General features: G+C 50.2%; 2 protein-coding genes across 4 annotated transcripts; both read right to left on the bottom strand.

Annotated features, from left to right (window-relative positions):
- Positions 1-987: 987 nt before the first annotated feature.
- On the bottom strand, positions 988-15,512 carry LOC118096705 (claudin-4-like). 3 transcript variants are annotated; one of them, XM_035138767.3, is made up of 3 exons: positions 15,357-15,491; positions 3,844-4,442; positions 988-1,226 (listed from the first exon to the last, which is right to left on the bottom strand). In XM_035138767.3, exons 2-3 carry the CDS (start codon positions 4,426-4,428, stop codon positions 1,065-1,067), a joined length of 747 nt encoding a protein of 248 aa, XP_034994658.3. In that variant the 5' UTR covers positions 4,429-4,442; positions 15,357-15,491; the 3' UTR covers positions 988-1,064. The 3 variants fall into 3 exon arrangements, with proteins under 3 accessions (XP_034994658.3, XP_088514366.1, XP_060124361.2); XM_088658240.1 differs by having other exon boundaries at positions 3,844-4,439; positions 15,357-15,485; XM_060268378.2 differs by lacking the exon at positions 988-1,226 and having other exon boundaries at positions 3,335-4,442; positions 15,357-15,512.
- On the bottom strand, positions 9,814-10,717 carry LOC118096706 (claudin-4-like). The gene has a single exon (XM_088658241.1). The coding sequence runs from the start codon at positions 10,589-10,591 to the stop codon at positions 9,962-9,964; it is 630 nt and encodes a 209-aa protein (XP_088514367.1). The 5' UTR covers positions 10,592-10,717; the 3' UTR covers positions 9,814-9,961.
- Positions 15,513-16,504: the final 992 nt, after the last annotated feature.

Here is a 16,504-nt window from a genome sequence, read left to right as displayed (position 1 = left end):
CCGTGAGCCTCCCGTCCCGTGCGGGGAGTCCCGAGGCAGGCAGGCAGGTGCGAGGGTCTACAACCGGAGCGCTGGAAGGGCGCGCAGAGTCTTGCTCTGCTCCAGCGCTGCGCTTCTCATCCCCCGCTCGCTTTCCCACCGTCGCCCCGAGGGGCGGCCAGCGCGGGAGGTAGGCGGCCCCAGAGGCAGAGAGGTGCGAAGGTGGCCCTGCCTGCCAGGTCCCTTCCCCAGCCCCGGGTGGGGTGGCGCGGGTGGTGGGGCGTGGCGCTCCCGGCCTCCGCGAGCGCCTGTTGCAGCCCAGAGCTTCCGGGCGCCACGGCAGGCACTCTCCTGCCTGCCTGCAGCCCTGGCGGCGCATTGTCGCGCTCTTGCTTGCTGTGCTGGTGGAGAGGGAAGGTGCTGCTGGAGCCCTCTCCCTGCCTTCAGGGCACGGCGGCAGGGGGGTGGGGGGCAGGCTGGCCAGCGCCCCCTCCATTTTGGCGCCCTAGGCAACTGCCTAGTTTGCCTTAATGGACGCGCCGGCCCTGGTCACAGGTGAGGGCTGAGTGGACGGGTGGGGACCAAAGGTGGACAAGCTTCCCTGGAAGGAGCACAATCTGTTCCCCACCAGAGGTGCTCCCCCCACCAACATCCTATATACCCAGGACAGTCTCTACAAACCCTCAGAAAATGGTGGAACTAGAGAAATATTAAATCCAAATGGGGAAGGGGGGGGGAAGAAAGCCCAAAATGTGTGAATGTTTGCCCCTTCTCTCTCCAAACAATCTGAAACAAGGGTCTTGAAAGCGGCAAATCCTTGCAGAAATATGGATAAGGGTGAGTTCCGTGTTGCCCAACTGGGTTCCCCAGTGGGCAAAAGAGGGTTATAACTCAGTTTGGCAGGTTTGCAAGGGAGGAAGGGATGGCCGAGACAGAGAGAGAGAAAATGCTTCTTTCTGTAAAGGACCTAACTAAAGTTGACTTAGCCTAATGGAGAAGAGAAGGATATAAAAACAGGTCCTGGTGATTTAATAAGACGTGCATGCATGCCATCTAGAGAACAATGGGTGTGGGCCATTTAGAGATCAAGGCTCCAGATAAATACCGACTTCCTGCCCACCATTAATGGAGTCGCAGGACCTCTTGGCTTCAACAGCTTCCTTGTGGGCAGAAAAGCCCCAGCTTGGGAGTCTCCCCGGCCAAATGGGATTCTTGCCTTCAAGGCAAGATTGCCACAGCTCACAGCCCTGCGGGTGAAACATCGATGCTCCATTAAAGTTTTATTTTTATTTGCATTTTGCACCTGGTTTACAACCTGCACCAACTTCCTTGTGCTCTTTTTTAAGGAGTCACTGTTTATTTTAAAACACCAAAGTTTACACAGAGAGGGCACCTCCCTCTCTCTTTTTACAGGACGAATGTGGGTGGGGTTTGCAGAAGCTGAACAAAGGTGTATAAGCACAGATTTACCGGTATGCTTTTGGAAATGTTACATAGCTTCATGCTAGCTTGGGTTGATGGAAGTTGGGCGTCCAGCAACATGGAACTGACTCCCTCAGAAAGGCTCTACTTTATTGAAGGTTTTTAAGCAGAGGTTGGATGGGGGGCCTGTCAGGGATTATTGAGCTGTGTCCTCTGTTGCTACCAGCCGAATAAAGAGCATGAAATTCACTCTCGCCTCCAAGTATATTTCACTGTGGCTCCTGGATAGCAGGGGGGTTGGACTGGAGGAGGCCCCTTCCAACTCTATTTCGGTGATTCTGTAATTCCATGATTCCATATCCTCCGACATTTCTCTGACATTCTCTTCCACATCAATTAGCTTCTCCTGCGTTTGATCTCGCTGCAAACATATACATCATATTCACATCTACATCAGTCACCTTGAGCAGCAGCGGAGCTTCATGCTCCGTCACCGGGGGCGGAGAGCAGGTGCGCTGCCCCCAGTGATGTGGCGCGTGTTCTGGGGGCGGGGGGGGGGCACCATGCGCAATGACATGGTGCACATTTTGGGGCAGGGTATGCCATGCGCAGTGACGTGGTGCACGTTTTGGGGCGGGGCGCACCACACGCAGGGGCGGAGCGCACGTTTTGTGGGCGGGGCAGGCAGCGGCGATGGCGCCCCTGGGATCACGTCACTCGGGGCGCACCACCCCCACCACCCCTATCTTCCTACACCCCTGACCTTGAGCCAATTACAACCTCTCAGTTGAACCTACCTCACAGGACTGTTGTAAAGAAAAAAATGTGCGAGCGAAGGGAATGTGTGTAATACCTTCAACATATAAATGGATTTTTTTTAAAAAATTAAGCTGTAAGCTGCCTTCAGTCCCTGTCAGCAGCTAGAATTGTATTAGCAAGGAATTGGAAATCCGAAGATATACCTACGGTGGGTGACTGGCAGATGAAGCTGATAGAATTCATGGAACTGTCTGAACTGACTGGGAGACTCCGGGACCAGGGAGAAGAATCAGTGGAAGGAGATTGGAAGAAATTGAAAGTTTATTTAGAAAAGAACTGTAAGATTAGTAATATTCAATAAAGGATTTGGAAGTATAAGGAGGTTGCAGAAGTAAGTTAGATTAATGTATTATGCGTTAAGGTTTTGATATATGATAAGATGTTATTTAGCTCTTAAGACTAAAATTAGATCATGAGGTTTTGAAAATTTTTGATTGAAAAGGGGTTAAGAGTAATATTTAGAATTGATAATTAAAAAAATAGAATGTTATTAAGATTTAGAAAGTGCTAAATAAGTGATATATAGAAACGTAGAAGGGAGGGAAAAGAGGAAGTCGACAAAGATATGGCTTATAAGATTGAGTGATGCATTTTTGTGTCTGTAATTTTCCTGTTTTTGTTGTTTGAATATGATACGTTAGTTGTTATATATACAGTATATATATATATATATATATATATATATATATATATATATATATACATACACATACAGAAGAAGAAGAAGAAGAAGAAGAAGAAGAAGAAGAAGAAGAAGAAGAAGAAGAAGAAGAAGAAGAAGAAGAAGAAGAAGAAGAAGAAGAACTGTGAGAATGATCAGGAACGTACCAGAGAGTAAATCCCATTGAACTCAATGGGACTTAGATCTGAGTAAAAATGCTTAGGATTTCAGCGTGAAGCTGCACAGTCTTTACCCAGTTACCTGAGAGTAAGCTCCATTGAATACAGTGGGACTGACTTCTCAGTAGACAGCGTAAGGCTCCATTTACAAAAAAGGAATAAACACGTTTCCTAAAAATGGCCGGCTGCCGAAGCATTGCAATTTAAAGTGGATTGGTGACATTTTCCTTCAAAATTATAGGAAAGGCTTCATACGCCAGCTTTTCACCATGTCTTTCATTTGGTGCAGGAATTTTATTTTCAGTATAAACAGGACTCTATTTTTGCAACTACACACACACGCCACTTTTAATTGTTCTCCGAGATGTGGAGGGGAGGGGAAAGGGAAATCGTGACATTGTGGGATCAAAACAGAAACTGGGACTGCTTCTGTAATTTTGGGACTGACCCTGGAAAACAGGGATACTTGGGAGGGTACGTGATTTGATCTGCCAAAGGTTGATATATATGGCTGGAGAACCGGTGGACTTCCAGATCTTGCTGGACTGACTGCAATTCCCACCATTTAGTACCAAACGCCCCCCTGAGTTTATACTCCGGCAAGGAGTGACTTGCAAGAAGCATCCTGCAACTTCTTTGTTCTCCCCGTATACGAGTCCTATAGAAGTGAGAAACCTTTCCCCTCCTGAAGTGAGAGGTGCGCCCCCCACGTAGCAGTCAAACATAGTCTTTCCGGGCATAGCTGCCTGGGGTGGAGTGCCTCCCCCCGGCCCAGTATCTCACCGGGTAAGGTTTGGTGCTCCCCTTCTGTGGGCAGTGGCAGCACAGCATGGCCCCTCCGAAGACCAGGAGGGCACTGGCTGCCCAGCCCACATAGAGCGAGATGCCCAGCTCTCGCTTCAAGGCCTCGGGCACCAGGGGGTTGTAGAAATTGCTGACGATGGCGCTGGCGGACCAGGAGATGGGGATGAGCAGAGCCAGTCCGGCCAGGATGAACCCCCCACCGGCCACTGCCGAGACTCTCCCCTTGGCCTCTGGGTCCTCCACGCAGCGGGTGCACTCGGCTCCGGTGATGGCCACGAGCAGGGCCAGGGCGGAGATGGCGATGGAGACTACCACCAGGGCGCGGGCCGCCTGAAGGTCAGCGGGGAGGTCCAGCAGGGAGTCGTATACCTTGCACTGCATCTGGCCGGTGCTCTCGTAGACGCAGTTCATCCACAGCCCTTCCCAGAAGACCTGGGCTACAATGATGTTGGAGCCAATGAAGGCCGTCACTTTCCACATGGGCATGGCACAGGCCAAGATGGTACCCAGGAAGCCCAGGACTGACAGCACCAGGCCTCCCACCTGCAAGGCCAGGACCGCCATCGTGCTCCCACCTGCTGGGGAAACAGCACAGAGGGGGGTTAGGTTGGAAGCAGGAGCCTTGGTGTCAGGAGAATGCCAGATGAAGCTTCCCAGTTTTTTTGAGGGTCTGGATTGAGGGGGTTCTGAATACAGTGGAACCTCAGTTTTGGAACATAATCCGTTCCGGAAGAACGTCCGACTTCCAAAATAAAAAATTCCTTCAGTAGCACCTTAAAGACCAACTAAGTTATTATTTTGGTATGAGCTTTCGTGTGCATGCACACTTCTTCAGATACAGTACACAGTGAAGAAGTGTGCATGCACACGAAAGCTCATACCAAAATAATAACTTAGTTGGTCTTTAAGGTGCTACTGAAGGATTTTTTTAAATTTTGCTTCGACTCAGACCAACACGGCTACCTACCTGTAACTACGACTTCCAAAATGTTTGAAAGTGGAAGCGTTTCCGTCCAGAAAACTCAATACCGAAGCTGTGTGGCATTTTTGGCTTCCGAAAAGCGTTCAAAAACAGAAGCAGTTATTGCTGGGTTTTGGGCATTCAATAGCCGAAATGTTAGACTTCCGAGACGCTCAAAAACGGAGGTTCCACTGTATATTGTCAGGAGCTGGAGTCAGGAGTAGGTCAGCAATAAAATACCTGGTTTCAGTGAAGTTGACTCTTTATTCAAAGAAGCTAAACAGCTCTAGCTGTTTACATACATACATACATACATACATACATACATACATACATACATACATACATGCATGCATGCATACATACATGCATACATGCATACATGCATACATACACACACACACACACAGACTGTATATATACGGTCATTTGAGCTCTGCCCTTTAGATACTTTTAGCTAATGAGATACCTTTTCAAGAAGGGCAATTTGCCAAACCCTAGAGCGCCAGCAATCATCCAAATTATTAAAGGTTTTCCAGGATTCGGCAACACAGCCCCAGGCTGCCGCCAAGAGATGAATATTAAGTTATTTACTTCTCATATCCCGCTCCATTTTTGTATACAGGTTCAAATTTGCCAGGTGGGAAGATGGAGCAATCATTTGCTGAATTATCAAAGAGATCTCAGCAAACACCTCCACCCCAAATGCCTGTTTTTCTGGCCGCCACACCTGGCAGGGAGCGGGTGCGAGGGGGTGTAGCTCAGGGGGTGTAGCTCAGCTGCTGCCGGCCCTAGGAGACCAGTCTCGGCTTCTGTCTCAGAGAGGAGGAGGCCTAAGAGCTCCCATGGAGTCTGTGTTGCATTGCCACCTCTTGAGCAATGGTGCTGGCCATGAGGGAGGAGTGCTTCTATTTGCCCTCCCCACCCTAGATGGCGGCCGATGTGAAGCCATGAGGTGGCCTGAGGCAAGAGACTGCCAGCCTGCCTGCCTCAGCCCTCTCGTGGGAACAGTGGTGTTCAAAAACATCTCCACTTAAGAAAGAAGCTGTAGGTGTGAGGAAAGAACTTGCTGTCACTCCAGAATGATGTTGCTAGACCGTGGCTCTCACCATTTCCCCTGCTGGCTGCTGGGAGTCTCCAGAAGGCCGCAGGGCCCTGCGGATAGTATGGAACTGTTTATGTGAGAAGGATGGAGACAGACTAATTGATGCATCCCAACCAGAGACTTGCCTGGCCTCCCCTCCACACAGCTCCAAATGGCTTATATTTTATAGAAACACGGACTTCTGTGGCCCCCACTATAATGCTGAAGCGAGACATCCCAACCAGTATAAGACCGGCATCTGCTGACCATGCCCCATTGACTGGTCAGGATTTCTACCGTGAATGTTTAGAGCTTCAAAAAGAGAGAGAAGGGGAGGAGAAAGTAAGAGAGAAAGCATTTCCTTTCGAGCATTTCCTTTGCTTAATTTCTCATCTGGTCTGCTGATGTGGCTTGACTGGAATGTGTAGAAACACATAATTGACTCGAGATTCGGTGAGCATCGTTAAGCTATGGAACTTGCTGCCACAGGAGGCAGTGAAAAGGGTATAGTGAAAAGGTTCAGAAAAGGGCATCTGGAATGATCCAGGGGTTGGAGTGGCTCCCCTATGAGGAAAGGCTGCTGTGTTTGGGGCATCACGGAAAAGGCGAGTGAGAGGTGGCAGGATAGACGCTTATGAAATTGTGCATGGCAAGGAGAAAGTGACGAAAGGCCATCTAATCCAACCCCATGCAATGCAGGATAGAGAAGTGGATTGAGGGGGGAAATTCTCCCTCTCTCATAATGTTGAAACTCAAGGACATGTCATGAATCTGAATGCTGGAAGATTCAGGACAAAGAAAATAAAGTCCTCCACATCACAAACAGTTAAACCATGGAACTCATTTCCACAGGAGGTGGTGATGGCCACCAACTTGGATGGCTTTAAAAAAAGGATTGGACGAATTCACGGAGGATGAGACTATTGGTGGCTACTAGCCACGGCGGCTGTGATCTGACTCCAGCAAAGCTTCTGAATGCCAGTTGCCGGAAACCCCAGGAGGGGAGAGGGCTCTTGTGTTTGGGTCCCGCTTGCTGGGTTCCCCCAGGCACTTGGATGGCCACCAGCTGGAGCTGATGGGAGCGGTTGTCTGCCAACTTTTGGAGGTTCAATCGCCAATGACATCTCCAGGGAGGGTTGTGAGAGACGACTGCAGTCTAAAATCCTGCCCATCACTTTAGACCAGGGGTGGCCAACTCCAAAGAGACTGCGATCTACTCACAGAGTTAAAAACTGGCAGTGATCTACCCCCTTTTGGGGGGTTCAGGTCAAAGTTGTTAAGCTTTTTTAGGGAGGAGGAAAGCCCCATTTTTTAGGGGTTCAGGTCAAAGTTGTTGAGATTTTTTTAGGAAGGAGGAAGGCCCATTTTTAGGGATTCAGGTCAGAGCTGTTGAGCTTTTCTGAGGTGGGAGGAAAGCCCTCTTTTGGGGGGGTGAAAGGCTAAAATGTTGAGCATTTTTTAGGGGAGCCAAAGTTGTTGAGCTTCTTTGGGGGGAGCCAGTGATCTACCACAGATGTCCAGTGATCTACCGGTAGATCACGATCTACCTGTTGGACGTGCCTGCTTTAGACCATAGACCAGGCATCCCCAAACTGCGGCCCTCCAGATGTTTTGGCCTACAACTCCCATGATCCCTAGCTAAGAGGACCAGTGATCAGGGATGATGGGAATTGGAGTCCAAAACATCTGGAGGGCTGAAGTTTGGGGATGCCTGCTTTAGACAGTGCCAAGCTAGATGAGCCCATGACCTGATTCCATACAAGGCAGCTTCTGATGTTCCTCTGGGCAGCCTGCAAACTCAAAACTTCCCCTCTTCTTGCTCAAGAGACCTATCTCAGCACTTTACCTCTCAAAACCAGTTCTATCCCCACCCCTGGCACACACGACGTGCCCCAGTCTGGTATACAGTGTCTTCTTCCTCTTCCTTGGAATTACCAATGTGCCAACACAAAGGTGGCAGAGCAATCAGGTTACTAAAAGACCCACCCGCCTCCCTGCCCGCCCACCCGCTAAGCACCCGGAAAGGTGGTTCATTCCAATTAGGAATATTTACCTGCAGTTCTTGTTGCCCCACCTAACAGAAAGGATATTGTGGAGGTGGGGGAAGTAGCTACAAAATGATTGGGGAATAATAGAATTGTAGAGTTGGTAGGAACCTCAAGGGTCATCTAGTCTAACCCTCTGCAAAGCAGGAATTGCAACCAAATAATCATTGGCCAAAGCAGGGGAGAGGGTGTTGTGGAAGGAAGAGCGAAAGTGTTTGAGGCCTATAGAGGTTCTAAACTTGATGATACAAAATGACAACTAAGGTTTATACACTCTGTGAAGAAGTAAAAAAATTCCTTCCAGTAGCACCTTAGAGACCAACTAAGTTTGCATGCACACGAAAGCTCATGCCAATGACAAACTTTGTTGGTCTCTAAGGTGCTACTGCAAGGATTTTTTTTATTTTGTTTCGACTACGGCAGACCAAAACGGCTACCTACCTGTAACTGTGAAGAAGTACTTTTGCCTAATATACACATCTTGGCAATCCACCCACCCCAATATAATGCATTTTAATATTATTTACATGAATGTTGGCATTTTTTAACGTGCCACTACACCACAGCTGGCTCCCTTAACAGGCTAAACGCCACAGCCCCAGAGGATCCTGCAACCATTAATGGGAAGGTGAATCGTTTCCCCCTCGGCACCTAAACGATGTAAAGAAATTGCATGAAAGGAGTATGTGGAATGGAGAAAGGACAGAAAGGTATATTTCTTTTTTGTTATTTATTCAAAGCATTTCTAGGCTTCTGGATGGAATTTACAATCCAATAAAAGGAAATTTGAAAATGCAAAAATAAAATACTGAAACACACACGCACACACACACCAGAATGCCTAACTTGAGACTCTCTGTCTCTCTCCCACCTCTCTCCCTCTCTTCCTAATCAGGCATCCCTGATTCAGGCAGAGGCGGAATGTTGAAAGCCTGGCTGCCAAAGGAGAGAGCAACCTCAGAGCATCGCTTGGGCCACGGAAAACAGGAGAGTTGGATGTTACCGTAGCTGATGGGAGCACACAGCCCTGCTGGCTGGGGGCACTGGTGGAAGGGTACCACACTGAGAAGGCCAGCATAGGTCAAAACACCTACTTCCCCAAAAAGATACTGATTGAATAATGGGCTAGAGCAGGCATTCCCAAATTCGGCCCTCCAGATGTTTTTGGGACTACAACTCCCATCATCCCTAGCTAACAGGACCAGTGGTCAGGGATGATGGGAATTGCAGTCCCCAAAATATCTGGAGGGCCGAGTTTGGGGATGCCTGGGCTAGAGTCACTAACCAGAGGGAAAGAGGTTCAGAAATTGACCCGGAGCATCCTTAAGAGTCTCTCTGGAGGTCCCTAGCCCCAGATACAATGTTTCTGGCAGCGACTGGTCCCTAAGCTTGCACCCTGTGAGCTTCGTGCCCAGGTGGGGATTTGAACCCTGGTCTCTCCCAGTTCCTAACCTGTCGCTCTAACCACAACGCCACAGTGCAGAGTCTTAGCACCCAAACTCTCACTGGCTTCCCCCTGCCACTCCACAGTTCCAAGCCAGGTAGCGAGATGCAGGTTCCAACGCTAGGCAAAGCCAGAAATGCTCCTGGAACACAGACACACACACACACACACACGAACCCTCAACCCCTGCCATCCCGGGGCTGTCGGTCCCATCCCTTTGCGGCTGTGAGTTGTTTCAAAGGCACAAGGAAGCTTCCCTCAAAAGCTGCAGTCCAGCTCAGCGAGCTAACATCCGCCGGATAGTTTGGAAGCTCACTCTGCTTCTGCAGCTCAAAGGCGGTGTGACGGAAGCCAGTTCCCGGCCTGCTTTGGGTAGGTGGGTGGTGGTCAACCTAGCCGCGTTCCCGTTTTAGGATTCAGTGGGCACAGCAAACAAAGGCCTGCTTCCAGAGTCAAGACACAAAAGTGTAGGGTGGGGGGAGGCTCAGGCAGCGAAGGAGGGTCCCTCTCCATCTGCAGTTGCCTTCATGGTGGAAAGGTCCCTCAGGAGAAGGGGACAGTCCTTAGACGTAGTTACTGGCAGGCCCTGACCGCGCCGCCATGTACTTTGCTGAATACGTCTTCTCGCTTTTCGGAGGGCAGTTGAGGCAAAGCAAGGCCCCGCCGATGATCAGGAGGCTGCTGGAGGCCCAGCCGATGAACAAGGAGGGTCCGAAATCCCGTCTCATGTTGACGGAGAGCAGGGGGTTGTGGAAGTCCTGGATGATGGCATGGGTGGCCCAGCAGAGGGGGATGAGGAGCAGGAATCCCGAGATGATGAAGAAGACGCCAGCTGCAACGATGACCCGGGCCTTAGGGACTTCCTCCTCCACACAGTTGGTGCACTTGCCGCCCAGGATGGCAAAGCAGGTACCCACCAGCGCCAGCACGATGGCGATGACCACCAGGGCCCGGCCGGCCTGAATGTCCTGCGGCAGGCCCAGGATGGCCTCGTACTGCGTGCACTGCATCTGCCCGGTGCTCTGCATCACGCAGTTCATCCACAGGCCCTCCCAGATGCGCTTGGAGAGCAGGATGTTGTCTTCCTGGGAGATGGCCACTTTCCACATGGGGAGAATGCAGCACACCAGGGAGCCCAGCCAGCCGATGATGGAGAGGGAGATGCCCAGGACTTGGATGCCCATGGAGGCCATGGCTTCTGGAACTCCGGTCTCCCTCGCTGCGCACCTGCAGCCGAACGGTGAGCGGGAATAATTGGGAGTGCTAGGCAGGTGGGGAAATTTGGGAAGATTATAGGCTGCAATAGTGGGTGGAGTTTCCTGGCTCCATCCTGGCTGAGAGGACCCGGAGGCTCAAACCTGTTCCCCGAGATTCCTCTGCATCATCTAGGCTGGGATCGTTGCTGCTCATCTGGGACGAGAGGGCTGAGTTTCCCTGTTCCTGTATCGCTTGGGGAAACCAGCCAGGGATAAGATGGGGCGGGACGGGGGAAAGAGGCTGGCCAGAAAAGGTGTTGCAGAGTTGGGGCATATGGCTGGCCACTGCAAGAACAGGATGCTGGATTAGATTGGCTCGATCCAGTAGGATATTCTTATGTTCTTAGGTTAACTTCTTGAATAGTTTGATTCGATACATTCGGGTCTGAATCAAGACAGCAGTTTCCTATCCCACTCCAGGGGCTGATTTACTCAGCAGTGCTAAGGTGATTCTCTTGGGTTTTGAAGGTCCACCGGGTTCATTTTACAATCATTTCAGCTCTGGCTCTATTTTCCACCACATAAAAATGATTTCTGTTGTCACAAATTACAGCTGCTTCAAATGGTCTTTTTGCTGACGTTTCGGCTCTGATCGACTTGCCACGGACCGCACCTGTTGCATGTCATTGCCATTTTGCTTCCTTATCATCCATTTGTGCATAGAGAGAGATACACCCGACAATAGAGGAACGTGTTCCTTGCCTTAGGTAAAAGTGGGCTCTAATCCACAGGAAAGCTTCTGGCAGGAGCCAGCCAGGTGTGTAGTTCAGGGGCAGAAGATTTGTTTTCAGTAAGGAAAGTCCCAGAATCGATCTCCATATCAAAAAGAATAACGTAGGAGATGATGGAAAGGCGGAGGACTGCAGCTCTGTAACTGAGCTCCTGTTTTGCATGTTGCCAGTCAGTGACTGTTGTAAGCAATACTGAACTACAGTAGATGGGAAGTTGGACTGACTCGTTCTAAGGCAGCTGCTTTCTCCATTCCTGATTGGGAAGGACTTGTGCTCTGTGACAAAAGCATCAGATTGCTTGCAAAAGCTCCCAGGTTCAATTAGGAAAAGCAGGAGCAATTTGGATGATGAAGCAGGGCGGGACAGAGCGTCTCCTTTGCATGCAAAGAGCCCAATCCCTGCTGGCATCTCTGAGTAGAACTGGGAAAAGACTCCCTAAGACCTTGGAGAGCTGCTGCCAATCAGCATAGACATAGCTGCCAAGTTTTCGCTTTTCTCGCGAGGAAGCCTATTCAGCATAAGGGAAAATCCCTGTTAATAAGGGATAACTTGGCAGCTATGAGCATAGATAATATTGAGCCAGATGGATCAGTGGTTTCACTTGGTGAAAGGCAGCTTCCTGTGTTAAACCTTTAGTCAGAATAATGAGGACTGGAGCCTTAGGCTGTTTGTAGAGGAAAGGCTGCATGCAAGAGGTCCTGGGTGCAATCCCTGCTGATATCTCTAGGTAGAGCTGGGGAATAGACTCCCTGCCTAAAACCCCAGAGGAACATTGCTGCTGCCAGCCAGTGTTACAATAGCAAGCTATCTAGGTCAATGGCCCTCCCACTTCCATGCAGGCTGCTCCAGACATCCTCTTGTCATCCTTGGAGGACGTGAGGTCCACAAGCAGCAGGGCCACGCCCCTGCCACTGAAAGCACCAAACCGGTCTGGGCAGTGAATGTTACCAGACACACCACGCAACAGCAGCAGCAGCAGCCAGCAAGCCGTCATCTCAGAGGTCTGTGGAAATACAAGCCAGGGAACACGGAGGGTGGCTCCACTCAAGGCAACCCGCTGCCATTCACTCCTTCCCTTGTAAACATCTTTAGGATCACAGCCCCCAAAGTGACACAGTGAATCGGATAAGATCTCTTTAATCAAGCGACCGCCCTAATAAGGTGAAGCACATTGTTAAGCTCACAAGCGGAGTACTGAAAAGATCTCTGCCCCCCCCCCCGGTATTCTCATAGGAGAAGGCTAGCAATGACTGCTACGGTAGCCCCCATGGCTCTGCTCTAGATCCACAGCTAGAGGCTTCGAACATCAGCTGCTGGGAACTGCTACGGGGGGAGAGGGCGCTTGTGCTCAGGTCCTGCTTGCGGGTTTTGAATCTGGGTCTCCACAGTCCTAGACCAACACTCTCATGCTCTAACTCTGCACATTTTCATGGAGCGACATAGACCAAGTAGATAACATTGGGGAAGGGGCTGCCCAGTATCCCCACCCACCCTCTTTGGGTTGCCTGGTTGATGTTGACCCATGACAGGGCATTTTCAGTGGTGGCTCCCTGGTTGTGAAATTATTGACTTTCAGGAGGATTTTAAAAAAAACAAAACCGTTTTACCCAGGCTTTGGCTGGCAGAAAGACACTGTCCCAGACAACACTGAAACTACTGGTTGAGTGAATGCAATTGTTTAAAGCTGTTTGCATGATGTTTTCGAACGATGTTGTTGTTGATCAGTTTCCTGCCCGCGGCTCCTTAGGGAGGAAGGGCGGGATGTACATTGAATAGATGATAAAGATAAAATAAAGGTAATGCATTCAGACGCCTGGCGAAAACAGTGTGTGGCTCACGCAGGGTGCATTAAGTGTGCCACACTCTGTTGGGGAGATTTATTTGCAAGAGCAAATGTGCGGGTGTTCCTTTCGAGGAGGCCAATTCTCAGGTATTCAAGGCACACCTATCTAGGAACATACTCCGGCAAAGGAATGTGAAGGGCAAGGGCCGAGAATGAAAAGTTCTTTGTCATGAAAGACTGGACGAGGGCCAGCGAGGGATCTGCACAGTTTGTTGGCTTCCAGAGATCTCTGCTCGGCGTTGCCTTCCATGCTTACGGCATGCAGGCGATGGAACTAAGAGCATAAGGAGAGCCTGATGGATCAGGCCAGTGGTTCATCCAGTCCAGCATCCTCTTCTCACAGTGGACATTTTCTCCGGGACCCTTGAAGGGTCTGAGGTTATCAAGGGCTACGAGCCACGATGGCTGTGCTCTGCCTTCACAGCTGGAGGCAGCAATGCTTCTGAATCCCAGTTGCTGGAAACCATAGAAGGGGAGGGGGCTCTTGTGCTGCAATCCTGCTTGTGGGTTTCCCATTGGGGCATCTGGTTGGCCCCTGTGAGAACAGGGTGCTGGACTAGATGGGCCATTGGCCTGATCCAGCAGGCTCTTCTCACATCTTTATGGGCTGTTTAGGGAGGTTCCCTCTCCCTTAGGGGTTTATTTTCTAAATATTTGTCATACTTTTGCAAAACTGGAGGTTCATGCAAGCCTGCTGATACTTCCCCGCTTGGGCTTGGGCGGTGTAGTTTTTGCTCTGAGAACCAGTTAGCAGCTAGTAGTCATCATACACCAGTAATGGTGACACCGTCCTGAGAAGGCCCATGCCGTCAGTTCTGCTTGCAAAACCACAGAGCTGAGCTAGTTATTCATTTCCATCTGTATGCAGAGTTCCCAAGGCCTTAGAACAGGCACTTTCCACAACTCAATAGGTTTTCGAAAGTTCTGCAGCACTTGTCGAGCGTGAGCTGAATCGATCCAGGCAAAGTGGTTCGCAACGCAGCTCAGGTCTAGCAAACACAGCATCTGAACAGCTTATCTTAGCAGCCAGGAAGATTGTCAACAGGAAACAGCACCAAAAGTGGAACTGTCCCACAAAAAGATAAACTGGAGAGGTCAAAGGTCAGGAAAGGAGATCAATGTGTAAGACCAGGTCACTGCCATCACTTCCACCTGACCAAGGCTAAGTCAACCAGGACAGCGCCAGGCCTAAGAGCCAGCAGCAAATCAAGGGTGCTGTCTCAGGAAAACAAAAGTGGGATTTGAGTTGGAATCTCCGTAGATCAAGAAATGTAGCTGAGCAGTAGAGCATCTGCTTTGCATTCAGAAGGACCCAGGTTCAATCCTCAGTGACATCTCAAAATAGGACTGGGAAAAAGACTCACTGCCTAAAACCTTGGAGAGCTGCTGCCAGTCAGTGCAGACAGAGGGACCAAGGGTCTGCTGAAGTATAAGGCAGATTTCTACAATCCTCTATAAAGCAGATCTTGGTTTGGAACTGGAATCTTAGCTCGGTTGTTGAGCACCTCCTTTGCACAGGTTCAATCCCTGGCATCTTCAGACAGGGCTGGGAGACCCTCCCTGGAGACACCCCTGTTCCTGAAAACCCAAGGAGCAGCTGCCAGTCGCTGTAGACAGTATTGAGCTAGATGGACCCAAGGGTCTGACTTGGTAATTCGCAGAACAAAGAAAGACTACCTGAACACACAAATGCTGATCTGGGAGAAATGACACTGGGCATTATATCAGCTGGATAGCTCAGTTGGTTAGAGCATGGTGCTGATAATGCCAAGGTTGCAGGTTCTATCCCCATAAGGGGCAGCTGCATATTCCTGCATTGCAGGGGGTTGGACTTGATGATCCTCAGGGTCCCTTCCAACTTTAAGAATCTATGTGAGCATGTGGAAATATCCCTGTGGGGTGCCAGTCTCTCTCTGGTGGGATCCCAGCCTGTCTCAGGCAGCATTTGACCCAACCCACAACAGCTGGGCCCATGGCACCAATGCCCAGAAACCTCTTCTTCCTTTGCAAAGGCAATCTGGGGTGCTTCAGGCAAACCGAAGGTTAGTCCCCTGTTTGCTGAGCCCCTGAAATGCCAAGCTGGGCCAGGACATGGCTGGGGTGGGGAACCAGGGCGAAGTCCACTCACCTGCGGAGCTCTCTGCGGCCTCCAGCGAGCGAAGGATAAAGCAATCCCAGGAGATGGCAGGGGGAGGGAGGGGACGGGAGGGAAGGGGCGGCTGCCAGGGGTCTCTCCCTGGGCATGGAGTGGAGCTGCGGAGTGAGCTCCTTGAGAGGGGAAGGCTGGGCCAGGCAGGTCGCCAGGGGAGGCGGAGAAAGCCACAGGGGATCAAGAGCAGGTGTGCGGAATGTGTGCCTGGAATCAACAGCCCGTCCTGGAGGGGAAGGGAAGGAGGCAGCTTTGGCTAAGGAGGCCCAGCGAGGACGTGAGTGCAACCAAAGACCTGCATGGCTGAGCTCCTGCTTCCCAACACATCCTGGGTTGCAACAGTGAATCCTGGAGAGAGGGGAGAGAATGTCTGTGCATGCTCAGGAATTCCTGCAGCAGCTGTCACGGAGAGTAACTCCCACCCCAGATACCTCTTTGATTATTTTGTATTTTGTGACTGATATCTTGCATTTATTTCCCACTTTGTTCTCCAAGGAGCTCAAGGTGGCATGCACGGTTCTCGCCCTCCTCGTTTAATTCCCACAACAGCCCTGTGAGGTGGGTTAGGCTGAGAGGCAGTGACTGGCCCAAGGTCACCGAGTGAGCTTCATGGACAAGTGGGGGATTTGAACCCTGGTCTCTCCCAAGTCCTAGTCTAGCACTCTAACCACTGTACCAGGCTGGCTGAAATAATAATAATGGTGAAATAATAATAATGGTGAAATAATAATAATAATAATAATAATAATGTTTAGAAAATAGGTAAGAGCCGGGAATGTGATATATATTGTTACATGCAGGCCAATCTCTGAGCAGCAAGAGAATCTAGGGGTTCCAGCACTTACTCAGACTTTGGTTTCTGTGGAATGAAGGTACCGTAGGTGGAGGCTGTGGTGTCATTAGGATTATACGGCTTTATTTACACATATATACATCCTGAGCATGGGATGGAAGGGCTCATACTTCCTCCTCCAGGAAACATAAGCCCACTTCTGACACCAGTGTTGCATGCTCCCCAATCTCTGAGCAGCAAGAGACTAGGACACGGGTAGGCAAACTAAGGCCCGAGGACCGGATCCAGCCCAATTGGCTTCTAGATCCGGCCCATGGTCTGTGAATCAGTGTGT

This window comes from Zootoca vivipara, chromosome 14 (assembly GCF_965207765.1).
Source record: "Zootoca vivipara chromosome 14, rZooViv2.hap1.1, whole genome shotgun sequence".
NCBI classification, from domain to species: domain Eukaryota; kingdom Metazoa; phylum Chordata; class Lepidosauria; order Squamata; family Lacertidae; genus Zootoca; species Zootoca vivipara.
The sequence above is the reverse complement of the archived record's forward strand: the minus strand, read 5'-3'. Positions and strand labels throughout refer to the sequence as shown.

Excerpts from the sequence above, each read along its gene's own strand:
- LOC118096705 (XM_035138767.3), bottom strand. The coding sequence starts at position 4,428 with ATGGCGGTCCTGGCCTTGCAGGTGGGAGGCCTGGTGCTGTCAGTCCTG. Across the intron at positions 1,227-3,843 it reads GGAGCACCAAACCTTACCCG|GGCTGTGAGCTGTGGCAATC; the intron begins GTGAGATACTGG and ends TTTCACCCGCAG.
- LOC118096706 (XM_088658241.1), bottom strand. The coding sequence starts at position 10,591 with ATGGCCTCCATGGGCATCCAAGTCCTGGGCATCTCCCTCTCCATCATC.